Below are 15,188 nucleotides of genomic sequence, written 5' to 3'. Positions count from 1 at the left end.
TCTCCCAATCACCATGTGCCTAAAACTGAAAATACTTTTATAGTGCTGTATAAGTAATCTTCTGATTCTCTATTAAAAAGAGAAAGTTATCTCTTTTTAACCCATGACCAAACTATGGCCCTGCAGTTAAGCTTTAAGCTCAACGTGTTCTCCTTCCTGAAAAATGAATTCATCTTCTCCTAATCTGATTATTTATTTTTTAGTTGTAGTTGGACACAATACCTTTGTTTTATTTATTTTTATGTGGTGCTGAGGATCTAACCCAGGGCCTTGCACATGCTAGGCGAGCACTCTACCACTGAACCACAACCCCAGCCCCTCCTAATCTGATTTTGACTCGATACTGTCAATTTAGCATGTGCCATGGAGAAGCCAAGCTATTGCCATAGGTGTACTGCAATCTTTATTTCTTAAGGGAGAGTGCATTTTAGATCTTTTTTGAGTTCATTTTAGGGAGACTTTCAGGGATAGAATATATAGTCATGTGTTAGGGCTGTGCTACATCAATTTTTCCTCATATGTGTGGAGTGAAATACATGGCTACCATATGTGAAGATATATTTAAAGCTTCCTATAACCAAAGAGCCAGCCAAGGGTTCACCAAATTTTAGGGGTCTGTTAATATTTCTTGAGCCAGATTCCAGGATGAGAAAAAGAAAATTGGGGCAATCATTTGTTGTTGGGTTTTTGTTTGTATCAGATTTTACCTGTATTCTAGGGAACTATAATTTTTATTTCTTCTAAAAGGAAAATTCGGGGCTTTGTGGTGTAACTCAATGGCAGAGTACTTTCCTTGCATGGCAAGGCCTTGGGTCCAGTCACCAGCACGATAGGTAGATAGGCAGAAAATGTTTTATCCATGAACTCATAGAATGATATTGATTTTATAACATTATTCTTAATTTTCAGATGACGTATGTTAGTATCAGAAGTCAAAATTGAAGTGGCTTTTGTCCTAGGGCTTTCTCAACTTGGATGTTTGAACTAAGTGCAAGAGTTTTGAGGGTTTATGGCTTGTCATTATCGTTACTCTTTTTGCTTACTAATTTTTTCCCTATATTAAAGCAAGAGAATGTCCATACTCGCTTCCTTCTCCCTACATCACCATAATATACATTTAGTCCTACATTTGGGCTGCTGTCTCTCACTTGCTATGGGTAGAGTTTTGCAAGGTTGCAGAGAAAGACCTGTCAGCTGACACTTGCTCACATGAGAGCCATTAAGAGGGTGGTGTGGCCAATGTCAGAACAACCTTGCAGCTGAAGGCAAGTCACTGCAACTGCCCAGAGCCATATGAATAGTCTTGTGACCAATTAATTGACTACAACATAATCTCCAGCTAGGGAGCGCAGATGGAGTGAGTCAGTCCAAGCTGCTCAACCTGTTGAGTGTTTTTTCTTTTGCTAACTCGAGTACAAGCTTGGGAACAAAAGTAGGAAGTGGGATTTGTACTCGTCTATGTTTATAATGGGTTTGCTGAGAGCATGTTTTATAACGTGATGGATGCATTTGACTTCCTAAATCATCCATGGGCTTAATTTACGTAACAAATAAATGTTCCTCTTTTTTTTTTTTTTTTATTCTTAAAGAGGAAATTAGTAGGCTGTTGCCAAGTAGCTTGTCTCATATACTGTATAGGGAGTGAAATGATAGCTTAGAACTGCTGTTCGCTGTGGAATATTCCTCAAATAACAAAGGAACTTCAAGATTTGCGTCCAAGTCCACGTTTACATTGATGGTTGGGATAAACCGGAAGAACATTAAACCACTCCGAAGATGTGTGGCGGCACAGCAAAAACCACAAACCGGCCAGGAGGCTGGCAAGATTCGGCCAGATGTGTGAGTGGTGTCGTCTCTGGTGCTGGGAGAATTTACAAGGCACTTTTATGCACAAAGATTCGAAAATGTGCTGGGGTTGGAAGGGGCACTGATCACACGGAACCAGATGACAGGTTTGAAACTTTAGTTCTATTTTAAAGTCTCAGAGAAAGTTTTAATTCACTGGTACCAAGTAGATAGAGTTGTATTGACCTGAAAGTTGTTTTTCAGTAATGCCTCAAAGTGGGAGAAATGGGCTTACTGATGTGTGTATACAGAGAAGACTTTTCCTTTATGGAAAAAGTTTTAGGCTTGGGCATTTTTTAGAGATTCTTATGTTTCTACTACCCATCTGCTTTCTTAACTTTTCATTATGTTTGCTGGAGCCAACTTAAAAGAAATGGTTATATCATTTTCCTTTTGTTGCAACTTCAACAATACTATTTGCATTTATTTATGGGGGAAAAAGTTGTAGTCCTGAAGTACCTCCATACCTAGTAGTAGACAGGGCACAGGATTGTGCTTCTTCCTAGCTGCACGGTAGGTGAATGTCTGTGCCTTCTGGTGGAGGCAGGGTGCTGAAGGAGAGCCCAGTCTCCCTCTGGAAAATCCTTTTCATGAGAGAGGGATAATTTTAATACCGGAGCTTGTCTAAAAAGAATAACTTTATACTTGGTATATTCTTCTAGGTTATTTCATCTACTTTGGAAGAATTCATTAATTTCACTAGTAATGGAACTTAATTGAAACACTATTTGTAAGGAATTTTATTGCATATAAAAAAACAAGAAGAAGAAAGAAAGGAAAAACTATGAGAATTATGTTTCATTTCAAAATCTTATGTCTTTCAATAGTAAGGAGAACCAAAGGTTAAGCTCTGCTTCTCACGAATAGTATAAAATAAAGTTTCTAAATTCATTTAAATGCTTTTTTCTTACAGGAATTTGCTCAAAATGAGCACATTTTATAAGCTGTTTATCTCATAAGTATGTTCATTCATTTGAATGACAAATAACCAGGATATAGTTTCTGTCATGTAAAAATCCTTGAGGAGAAACTTAATTAAAGGGTAAATACTTCACTATAATCTGAGAACCCAGTAGATTAGAGAGTTAGAAGGGGGAAGTCACTTCAAAAGTGTTGGGTCATATGTTGTCCACTCAAAGAGATATGTTTGTAGAAGAGGAGGTAATGAATGATGTGGTATTTTAGAAAAATACATTTGAGTATTCAGATAAGGATTTCACTTTTATAATGTTTTTATCTATTTCTTATCAAGAAAGGACAGCTGGGTGATAGGAGAGTAATGAAATGGCTCAGTGTATCTGAATCTTGATTGAGATCCCCAGCTCTGCTGCTCAGGAGTCTTATAACCATGGGGAGGTCTCTAGGATTTTCTGGGTCTCACTCTCAGTTGTTAAACTATATGGTAGATTCATATTACTTTAAAATTATTTTCTAAAATATTCTAAGATATACTATTAGGACCTTCTGTATTCTGTATTTTGGTTACCCTATAGAATTCCACCTCTCCTAGTAAGTTATTTGGTGTACACCATTTAAAAAAAAAAGATTATATAAGATGCTAACCTTTCAGTGACTTGGCTGTTTTGGGTAGGATTTTAACTATTTTTATTTAAGCAACACTTTAAACTTAATGAAATGTTTTTGTACCCATTCCCCCTTTCTTTATCCCCCCCCCTTTTTTTCTGTACTGAGCATTTAACCACTGAGCCATATCCCCAGCTCTTTTCATTTTTTATTCTGAGACAAGGTCTTGCTCAGGGCCTTGATAAGTTGCTGAGGCCGGCTTTGAACTTCTTGTGCTCCTCCTGCCTCAGCCTCCCGAATCACTGGGATTACATGTGTGTGCCACCCCTTTATCTTAACGTCCTTTAGATTTACTTTCCTAATGCTAAGGTTTTTAAAAAAAATTTTTTTTTTACAATGATGACATAGATTTTTAGATTAATTTGGAATTAATTGGAATTAATCTCTGGTTACCAGATGCCTTGGTAGACGTCATCCATTTTCTCTTCCCTTTGTTACAGTCTTAAGAATATATGTGTTCTTTGCAGTATTATGCTGATTTCCAGCTTTGTTATGAGTTGGGCCAACCTCAGGGGTAGAAGTGAATTATTGACAGAAGCTCCTACTGTGGGGATCAGGCTCCAAAGTGCTCATGAGTTATCTGTTTGCCTGAGTTATGTGGCAGTCAGTTAGGGAGACTTCCAACTCACCTTTTGCTCTTGGCTATCTGAAATCAATAATTTCAGGTAGTTTTCTTAGTTGAGCATACTGACCAGTAGGGAGATGTGTACACCCCCTAATCCCCCTTCCGCCCTTATGATTTTTTTCCCCAGTAATTCAAAAGATGAAGAAAAAAGTCTCCACAAATACACTAGAGTCACATGGCATATATAACAGTGGCCACTGTGCTAAACAGACATAATTCAGTGCAGAAAGAAACATTTTTTATTATCTCATTGTGGTTTCATGGATAGAAGTTGTCCACTTCTACTCCTCTTCACCTCTGTAATGACAGATATTGGGGTTCAGTTCGTTTTGTGAAGTTGCAGATTTAACAAAGAACTACAGTTTCATGAGGCATTGTCAGTTCTTTGTCAATACAAATCTCCTTGGTAACAATTCAGATATGGTAACTTTGAAGTATGATGCTGAGTATATGATGCAGTGTTCAAATAATTGCTTCCAGTTTCCTGTCTTAAAAATCTGGACTGTAGCTAGGCTATTAACAACTTTTGATTTTGGCCTTATTCAGAAAATTAGATAAGGCCCTAGGACTGTTTATATGAACATTTGCCAAACATATCTGTGAATCAGTGGTAAGAGAAAACCTGTCATACCTTCTTGTTTTAAAGTATACCCTTCATATGCTGAAGAGGAACTGAAACAAAATACTTCAGAGTCAATTAAGCTTACAGTTTCATATCTTGAAATTTGAATTCAGAAGAAATTTTCTGTGCTGCTTTAGTTACCACCATGGGTGCTTGGGGTGTGACTCAGTGGTGAGCCAGCGCTTAGCATGTGCAAGACCCTGGCCCCAACACCAAAACACTACAATCCCCTGGATGGAAAAAGCAGAGGATTGAGTTTAGATATGGATTCACATACATTTTAGGTCAACTAATTCGGTTTAAAAAGGAAAATTCTTAGATTGTCTGTGGTGGTTGCTTTAAGAGGAAAGTGAGTGCAGAAACCAAGGTGTATTTTCACTAGTGAACTGCTTCACAGACATAAGCCAACCATGATTTGCTACCAGTCTTTATTTATAGAAGCTAGGATTACAGACTAGGAAATGCAGAACTAGTCCCAGATTTAGATAGCAGTATGTTAAAGCACCAAACCAAAGAATTCTGAAGAGTCTAGGAAAAGGCTGCTAAAATAAAGTACAATGTAGGTTAGGCGTGGGAAGAATATTTTTCATTGTGTTCTGCACATAGAAACAGTGTGAAATTCTACTCTGATACTACTTAATAGAAAAAGTAGCTGTTGGACAGGTTGAATGAAATGGGTGGAGGAAAAAAAAAAAAAAACAACCAAAGCCTAGTCAGCTGATAGTCTTGTGCTTGTGACAAACTTCCCAGGGAGGTTGTACATTGCTGGGTGTGACTGTTCTGATCATTACTGTCACAAGTTCTTCTGTCCTTCCTGCATTCCTTCCCTTTTCACTGATTTTGTGTGCCATGAGGGTTTTTCTTTGTCTAGTTATAAGAGCTGATTCCACTAGCTGATGGTTGTGAAATGTAACTTGAGACTGAGTAAATGCATGAAGGAATGTGGTGATAATCTGGTATTGCTGCAGTTCCATGTCTGATTTAGATTTCAGCTTTCATCTTTTCTCTCTGAGGACATGTCAATTACTGGGAATGAATCACAGCAGTCTAAATACAGGGGATTTTCATAGAAACTGACAACTGATATAAACTTTTGTCTGGGTCTTATCTTGATAAGCATTGATGACATAACAGGGTAAAGCACTTGTTATTAGTCACCATAAGTAATCATGTCCATAATGACAGTGTTCCAGAGGGAAGGCGAGTTTACTTCATCGCTGAAGTCTGCAAGCCATGGCAACTTCTGAAGCCTTTTCCCCTCAAGTTCCTGCTCAGCTCTGTGCTCAACTGGAATGCTCACTGGACTGGTCCAGGATTCCTGATTCTCCTATTATGACTCCTGTTGTGAGTCAGGCTCTGGCTTAGCCTTATCCTTTTATTGTCAGAATGACAAAAGCTGAATATCTGCTGAACAGAGATGGAGCAAGCTGTGATGGGAACTGGTGAGAGCCATAACTTGTGACCCATCTAAGATTATAATAGAGCTCCCAGTCCAGACTCACCAAAGCGAATCTAGCCTGTAGTCTGTGGAAACACCAAGATTGCTAAGAATTTTCTTTCTTTCTTTTTTTTTTAAATGGGCCTAAAAGGGATGTTTGGATATCAGGTATAAATCCGTGTGTTAAGCTTTATATTTGAAGAGTTTAATCTAAAGTTCTATCAGTTTAGAAAGTTTAGAAAACTACTTTCAGGTCTTTATAGAACAGATATTAATGAAAACCCTTGTTTCTTTCTGTTCCATATTACCCTGCTCAAAGTAAATTTAAAAAAATTAAAAAGAGGAAACAATAACTTAACTTTATGAAATTAAGTTATTGTTTCATCTCTAATGTGTGAAAACCTGTGGAAAGAACTTTTCTACCTTGATTTCATGATTGGGGGTAGGGAAGTCTTCTCTGCTTTGAATTCACTATGTCTTTGGGAATGTTTCCAAATATCTCTGTTTCTACTCTCTTCTAAAAAAGCAGAGATGATAGATTGGGTAGTAATTTCCCAAGTAAGTGATTTTTTTAACGTAGGTTCCTGATTCACTTTAAATCACTGAATCAAATTCCTGCAGGTGGAAACTGTAAAGCTTTGTACAAGGGAGCCAAGTTTGGGAACTACTGTGTAGGTGGTGTTAGGTCCTTTCAGCTCTTAACTTTCAGAAACGGGAAGACTTGGCTCTGAGTAATCAAGGGAATCAAAACTACCTTACAGTAATCGTTTTCCATGTTAGGGAGCAAGCCACATAGATATTTGCTGAAATATAGTCTCAGCAGAGTGAACAGCAGATGGCAAAACATGCCTGATGAGCATCCTAAAAAGAAAAATGTTTCCTGAGGGCAAAGATGGTTTGGATTCAGAACATAAATGGCCAATAATCCTTTGTGGGAATGTGAATAGGGCAGAGGTGTGCTACTAGTAGGCAGGACTAGCAGTGGCATGCTATGATATGAGGGAGGTAGAGGTTCCCCGTTGCTCCCACTGTCCTTCACTTGATAGCAAAACCTCCTGTTACTCAATCCTTGTTTCTTTGTATTTAACCCTTGTTCTCTGTAGGCAGTAACTCATACCTTAGTGTGAACTATTCTTATGAGAATCCTTTGCTCTTTTGGGAGGAGCAGAACTGGCAAGGACTGGGAATGTTCCCTGGAGCAGTGTGAAAGTGGACCCTCACCTTTCCAGCTGAGTGGATGGAACTCATGGAACTCGTGAAGTGAACAGGAACAGACTTGATGGTGATATCTGAAGCTCAAGTAATGTGTCCTTGGTTCTCACCATCACAGGGAACCCTCTAGCGGACCATAACAGACCAAATTCAGAGAATAATCCTGTCACATATTTTAAAACTATTGCCAAAAATTCCTGTATTTAAAAAAAAAATTCCTCTGACAATTGAAATTTTTTAAAAAAAATTCCCTTTTAGACTACATTTAGAGCAGTTTTAGGTTCACAGCAAAATTGAGCAGAGTTCCCATAATACTCCTGCCCCCATGCACCTGGGGCCTCCCATGCTGTTGACATTTCTCACCAGGGTGGTGTACTTAACCAATTGTAACACAACTGATGAACCTGTATTGACGCATAGTTATCACCCAAAGTCTGTAGCTTCCATCAGTGTTCACTATTGGTGATATACATCTAATGGGTTTGGACAAATGTATGATGTGCTTTATCTATTATTCATACAGGCCAGTTTCCCTACCCCAGAAACACTGTGTACTTCATGTACCCATTCCTTCTCTCTTCGGCCCCTGCAACCACTCACCTTTTTACTATCTCCACAGTTAAACCTTTTCCAGAGTGTCATTTGATCAAAATCATACAGTATTTAGCCTCTTCAGAATGATTTCTTTTACTTAATATACTTAAGGTTTTTCCTTGTCCGTTCATGGCATGATAGCTCATTTCTTTCTAACCCTGAAGAATATTTCACCTATAATCTTTTTGCCCATTGAAGGACAGCCTGGTTGTTTCCAAGTCTTGGCAGTTATCAGTAAAGCTACTCTAAACATCTGTGTGCAGATTTTTATGGGAACATGTTTTTAACTTGATTTCTGGATTGTAAAGTAAGAGTAATGTTTGGTTTTGTATGAAAATGGCAGATTGTCTTCTGAATGTCTCTATGACCAACAATTAGTAAGAGTTTCTCTTACTCCATATCCTTGTCAGCATTTGGCATTGTTAGCCTTCTAGATTGGGCTATTTTAATAGTGAACAGCTCGTATTTTGTTTTAATTTGCATTTTTCTAATGACATGATGTAGAGCATGATTCTTGCTATCTATCTTTTCTGGTGAAATGTCTGCTCAGGCCTTTGCCCTATTTTAAATCATGTTGTTTGCCATTTTTAAAATCATGTTTTGCTTTCTTATTGTCAAGTTTATAAGAGTTTTTGTTTTTGTTTTGGATGGCAGTAGTTCATTAGATATGTCTTTTACACATATCCCCCCCCCCTCAGTATGTGGCTTGTCTTCCCATTCTCTTTACAGTGTCTTTGGCAGAGTAGAAGTTTTTAATTTTGCCTTTTGTTAATTTCTTTTATGGGTTATGTCTTTGGTGTTTTATCCAGAAACTCTCAGCCATACCCAAGTGACCTAGGTTGTCTCTTGTGTTATTCTTTCTGAGTTATATTTGCATGCTACATTTACATTGGCAATTCATTTTGAGTTAATTTTTGTGAAGGTTTTAAGGTATGTTTCTAGATTCAGTTGTTTCAGTACCACCTGTCAAAAGTTCAAATTCAACTGTTCATTGCTTTTAAATGAAATATTAAAAAAATTTTTCCAGTGGATGTATTCAGAGCTGATTTCAGCACCCTGTCTGTGTTCATGTCAGGGTAGCTACTTTCCTCCTTTCTTTTTAAATGCCCTCATTTTGAACTTTATGTTGGTATTAATTAATTAATTAATTAATTTTTGATACTGAGGATTGAACTCAGGGACACTCAACCGCTGAGCCACATCCCAGCCTTATTTTGTATTTTATTTAGAAACAGGTTCTCACTGAGTTGCTTAGCGCCTACTATTGCTGAGGCTGGCTTTGAACTTGCAATCCTCCTGCCTCAGCCTCCTGAGCCTCTGGGATTACAGGCATGCACCACCACACCTGGCTTGTAAATTTATTTTAAAGAATTTTGTGAATGCTTTTTTCTGATTGTTAAGACAATATAGTTTTATGAAACATTTGGAAAATGCAAGAAAGCAAATTTAAGAATGAAAGTCCAAATCATCCTTAATACTACCACATAAAATTGAACTATTAACACTTTTATTTATTTCCTTCCAGTGTTTTTTTGTTACATGGGGGTAAGCTAAGTTGTACTCAGTAAATTATATTATACATCAAGTTATATGATCTGCTTTTCTCTCATTATAATTACATGATAGTTTTACCATGTCATTAAAATTGGCTTTTTGTTTGAGTGTATGTGCCTGTATACACAGACCCTGTCACTCTGGCTGGTGTGTGTGGCTAAAACAGGCTGTCTAATGATGACCCCTAAATCAGACTGCCCGCCTCTGCACTTGGGATAGCTATCACAAATTGCCCTTCATATATGGTCATAAAATTTTGTATCTCTATCTGTATTTATTTGGTGTGGATGGTCAACTCAGATTTTGGCGAATCTAATAATAGGTATTGATTTTTATTTTATTTTTATTTCCTTATCTCTCAAATCAGGGCTTTGTACCTGCTAGGTAAGTACTCTATCACTGAACAATATCCCAACTTCCTCCTCCTTTTGTTAAATTTTGAGACACAGGTGTCTCTTAAGTTATCCAGGTTGGCCTTGAACTTGAAATTCTCCTGCCTCTGGCTATCAGCTTTCCTTTTCTCTTTTTAAAAATGGGGTTTAGCATTTTTCCATATGTTTTAAGACTATTTCTTTGTGTATGTGTGTGTGAACTTTCAGTATCTTTTGCCTACTTTGCTGTTGTTTTAATGAATCTTTTAAAAAATTAACTTCTAGTTTTTTAGTATCAGGGAGATACTTTGTGATATGAACTAATTTTTTAAACTTTTTAAAAGGCCTTATTATATATAGATAAGTATTTTAAATTGAAGTCACACTGTAGGTATAATTTTGTGTTCCACGTTTCAATCTTAAATTATATTACCAGTATTTGTGTTTTTCAAATAGAGCAGGTTTTTACACCTCAGATGGGGAAACAGAGGGTGTTACCCTAACTCATTTGTCACTGGTGTTGAGCCAGTAGTGTGGAGTTAGGAAAGCACAAAATCCAGAATCTTGTGACCTTGGTTTGAGTTTTGACTTTGCCTTGTACTGGTTATAACCTTGTTGAAGTCTCCTAACTTCATTGTAAAACAGATTATATAATACAGGTTCCCACAGAACATTTTGTGAAGGTCAGCTCAGGTAAATTCTGTAAAAGTGTTTGGCAACTCTAAAATGTTAGGCAATTATTTGTGTTGTATGCTGATCAGTTTTTTAAAAAACAATATTTTTATCCAAAAATGTTCTTTTTTCAAAAATAGATTTATTTATTTATTTGTTTGTTTGTTTATTTATTTATTTATATGTGGCGTTGAGGATCAAACTCAGTGCCTCAATGTGCTACGCAAACACTCTACCACTGAGCCACAACCCTAGTCTACGCTTTACAGTTCTGAACAAACTTGTCCTGTCTACCTCCCAACACCAGGCCTTGGAAACTGATGTCTCTGAGCTCCATGAGAATTATGTAGTAAAAAGAGCACTTAAATAGTATGATGGAAATTTATTTGATACAGTACTAGAACAGCAATAGCAAACTGAAAACCATAGATAGATTTAACAAATGAAAAAAGGAATACTTTTTTTTAGAGAGAAAAGTTCTCCCATTCTTGGGGTACACAGGGGTTAATGAAGGACAGGAAGATGTGATATATAAATGTTGAGAAGAAAGCTCAATAAATGTCATTGTCTAAGACCAAACTACATATTTGGAAACTGAATCTGAATGCCTTGAATTCATTAAGGTGGTTTCCTTGTAGGAGTTCACCCACTGCCTCATGCTTCAGCTACCAAGAAGCCTCTTAAAGGAACCGGTATCAAGGATATTTGTCTTAAAGCAATAATAGTCCCACCCACTACTGGGGGTTGAACTCGGGGCCTCACACATGCTAAACAAGTGCTCTACTACTGAGCTGCATCTCCAACCCTGTTTTATTTTATTTTGAGACAGAGTCTTGCCAAATTGTAATCCTCCTGCCTCAGTCTTCTGAGTAGCCAGAATTACAGGCATGCACTATTGTGCCTTGCAATAATGGATTTTAAAAATGAGAGGTTGCATACTGGGATTGTGGCTTAGTGGTGGAGTGCTTGCCTAGCATGTGTGAGGCACTGGGTTTGATCCTCAGCACCACATAAAAATAAATAAATAAATAAAATAAAGGTATTGTGTCCATCTATAATTAATTTTTTTTTGTAAATGAGGGGTTGATTTTGTTACAGTACTCATCTTTTTATTTTAAATTAATGAAGAGATAGTACAGTCACATAGTTTAATATTCAAAAGGCACAAAGCTGTGGTAAGCAGTTAGAGCACACTTACTGTGTGCCTTATTCTGTTAGGTACTTTATTGATTACAAGAGAAAGACTGAAATGTAAACAGTATACAGGGAAGTCATCTGCTTTCTCCACTCTGAACAACCCAGCTTTCTGCTCAGAGACAAGTTGTGTTAGGTATTCTACTCATATGTAATAAAATCCAGATTCCCTCATTCCCAATTTTTCCTTTCTGTAGGTATATGGTAACATTTAATACACAATGTTCTTTGTGTGTGCATGTTTGTTTTTGTGGTGCTGGGCATCTGCTGTACTGATGAACTGTACCCCAAGCCCATACTACTACTACTACTACTACTTTTTTGTACCGGGTATTGAACCACTGAAACACATCCCCAGCCCTATTTTGTATTTTATTTAGAGACTGGGTCTCACTGAGTTGCTTCGTGCCTCACTTATGCTGAGGCTGGCTTTGAACTCACCATCCTCCTGCATCAGCCTCCTGAGCCCCTGGGATTACAGGTGTGCACCACCATGCCCAGCTACTTCTTTTTTTTTCCAGTTAGAATTATGTCTTAGAGTTTATTACGCTATAGAATTGCAAAGGAGGAGCTTTCTCATTCTTTGTTGTATCTAAATAGCACTATATCATATGGATATACTATAGTTTTTTCAATATCTATGTTGACAGTTTGTTTTTAGTTCTTTACTATTCCAAACAGTTCTGCAGTGAATACTTTTTGTACATAATTGTTTTGCACCTGTGAAACTTTATATGTGGGACTGGTTTCCTAGAAATGGGGTTCCTGGATCAAGGGTATATGTGTTTGTACTATCTCTTTCAGGAATATTATTTTATAATCAGTGACAAATTACAATCATTTATTTATTTTGGTTCTCCCAATTTACATACAAAAAAGACCTTTCACAGAGAATCATATTTTTGACCTCTAGAAACTTCTAGGAAAATAGAAATATTACCTGATCTCTGTTTCTCTTAATTAATATGTAAAACAATTAGAATTAATATGTAAAATAATGTCTCTGAGTCTTTGAAAGACATTCATTCATCTGTTACTAGAAAACGGTTTCCCTGGAAATAGGGAAACCTTACCTTCTGGAAAAGCGAGGCAGTGGTATTTGCAAGTTACTTTTTAGCAGAGCCATTGTACATTTCAGTAATCCAAGAATTTATTCAGTCTTGAATGCTTTGGTTATGCTGACAAGGATATAAAAAAATTATCTCAGTGAATATTGAATTAATGCACACACAAAGATGAACATCAAAACTCTCTTTTTGCTATGTTTTTCTTTTTTTAAAAGTGCATGCATTTTCTAGTTTGTAGATGTTGGAAAAGAACAATTAGTGCTCATTTAGAATTAAAGGAACATTTTGGGGAAAATGGGCCATATATAGATATTCGTGGAGTTTAGGGAATAAACTATTAATAACAGCAACAATAAAATCTGGAAAACTAGTCAAGGACAGAATCTTAACTGCATGGGCTGACCTGCCTTTTCAGTGTCCCTCTTACTCCAAAAGGATTTATACTTTACTCCTTTAAATTTTGTAAGCATTTTTTGAAAGTTTTATTGATGAGGCATGTTTTTATTAAGAAGCATGCTTATCAAAGCATAGAGTGTATCTGTAAGTGTTAAAGAATACCATACTGCAATGTACATTAATTAATTCGGATTATTTTCCTCTTAGAACTTGGCTGAGATCATCTGCTGCAAAGTATCCTGTGCACATTTAATAGATGACAGGGGTTTATAGTGTGTTAGAGCTGGAAGGACCAGACCTGTGGGGATAATTTTAGCCTCACCCCATTTTACAGAGGAGGACAAGTTAGACTGTCCTCCTCTGGTCTCAAACCTTCTGACTTCTAATGTAGTTTCGTCTGGACTGTGGTAGCCCCAGGGCAGTGGAGCATGAGTAGTGGTGGTGTGAGCTACATGGAAACCTCACCTCATTCAGTTTTACCTTATATGACCCTGAGCTCAGAAAAGATGGGAGAAACTGTCTTCTGTACTTGATACTTCATAATAGCTAAACCTCAATCTGTATTGTGACTCATACTATAATGTTTGGTCACTGCTGTGAACACATTTTGTATAAACTTAAGTGGTTTTGTGATGTTTGCTGCCTTTTATAGCATTATTTTGGTGGCAAGCGTGGGAAACAAGCTAGGAGCTATACCCTACTTAAAACAAAAGCTTCTGGCTGTTGTCTTTGTTAGGGATCAGCTATCTTCAGGAAAATAGGGGACCTGAAAGTTACATATACCTCTTTTGTCCTTCCCTCAGAAAGAGTATTAGTTACATAGATGAACAATCCACTATCCCACAATTCCCAAATCCTAAAATCTTTGAAAAATCTTTTGGAATTGATCTGAACTGATGGAAGGCTATTTATAGTCTCCATTTAATCCATCTAGTTAAAGTATTCATAATTTGAGCTGGTAAAATATTAATTTGTTTTGATTTGGGGGTTTGATTACATCTTATACTATGGAGTAGGTATTATATGTAGTTTAAACAGCTTCCTAAAATTGAGGGATCTGAATTCTGAAATATCTAACCCTGGGGATCTCCGTTAAAGGATTGTGCACCTGACCTTGGAATTATGCTCTACATAAAAGCACTTTTGTACTTATTTAGTTCTTTTGACAATCTTATGGAACGATAAGGCAGACATATTTTGGGAAAGATTAGTACTAGAATTGGAGCGTTCTTCAATTAGTCATCCGAGTTGAAAGAGATGGAGTTAGAAGCTCTATTTACCATGGCGAATGCTAATCCAAGTCCCAAGCATCGTGTCCTCAGGGACTTCCATCCCTCACCCTACTATATGGTCTTCTCTTCATCCTTTGACTTCCCCATAAACCATTTAGACATTTATCTGAGTACCTGTAGCAGTGGACTGTTACCAAGTTTACTTAGGTATTTATGTGCATTTTGAGGTCAGAAATGAATCTAGTTAATTTCTGTTACCATAACTTCCATGGTGCCTGGATTAGGACAGGTGCTTAACAGTGTGTGGAGGAATTGTGGCAGTGTATGCTTTGGGACCTGTGTTCTTTCCATGCCATGCTGCTGACTATGTAAGATGTGTTCTTCATCACAAATTATTCTTAAGAGTAAAGGATTTACTTACATATCACTATCTTTTTGATATTTTTAGTTTTTATTAGAGCATTATAATACCATAATAATGAGATTCATTGTTACATATTCATACATGCACAAAATATAACTATAATTTGATTTCATATCTCTCCTCCTTCCCTCCCTTCACCTATTTTTTTAAAGACAGAAAAATTGTAACCAGTGTTTAATGTAATTATTTTTTGGTAAGATATCAGTAGGATACATTTAATGGAATAGTTAATTAATTAATATCTTTAGTATTGCAGGCGATTCTTGCACACCTAAGCCTGCAGAAGTACAAAATAGGGAAAGAAAGGAGAGTCAACTAATTTGCAGATTATGTTCCTATTAGCCATCTTCCTAAGAGT

General features: G+C 36.9%; 1 protein-coding gene across 5 annotated transcripts in view; it reads left to right on the top strand.

Moving 5' to 3' along the window:
• The window catches only part of Fnip2 (folliculin interacting protein 2), a 112,804-nt gene that overhangs the window by 32,982 nt on the left and 64,634 nt on the right, over positions 1–15,188 (top strand). For 2 of the 5 annotated variants that reach the window (XM_021730281.3, XM_005330952.5), the window contains exon 1: positions 1,343–1,952. The exons of 2 other annotated variants lie outside the window; for them this stretch is intronic. In XM_021730281.3, coding sequence (XP_021585956.2) covers positions 1,777–1,952 — 176 coding nt within the window. In that variant the 5' untranslated portion in view covers positions 1,343–1,776. Of the gene's footprint in view, positions 1–1,342; positions 1,953–15,188 lie in introns of those variants that run through there. One more of the 5 variants, XM_078021952.1, reaches the window with a different exon arrangement.

This window comes from Ictidomys tridecemlineatus, chromosome 9, assembly GCF_052094955.1.
Source record: "Ictidomys tridecemlineatus isolate mIctTri1 chromosome 9, mIctTri1.hap1, whole genome shotgun sequence".
Taxonomy (NCBI): Eukaryota; Metazoa; Chordata; class Mammalia; order Rodentia; family Sciuridae; genus Ictidomys; species Ictidomys tridecemlineatus.
The sequence above is the reverse complement of the archived record's forward strand: the minus strand, read 5'-3'. Positions and strand labels throughout refer to the sequence as shown.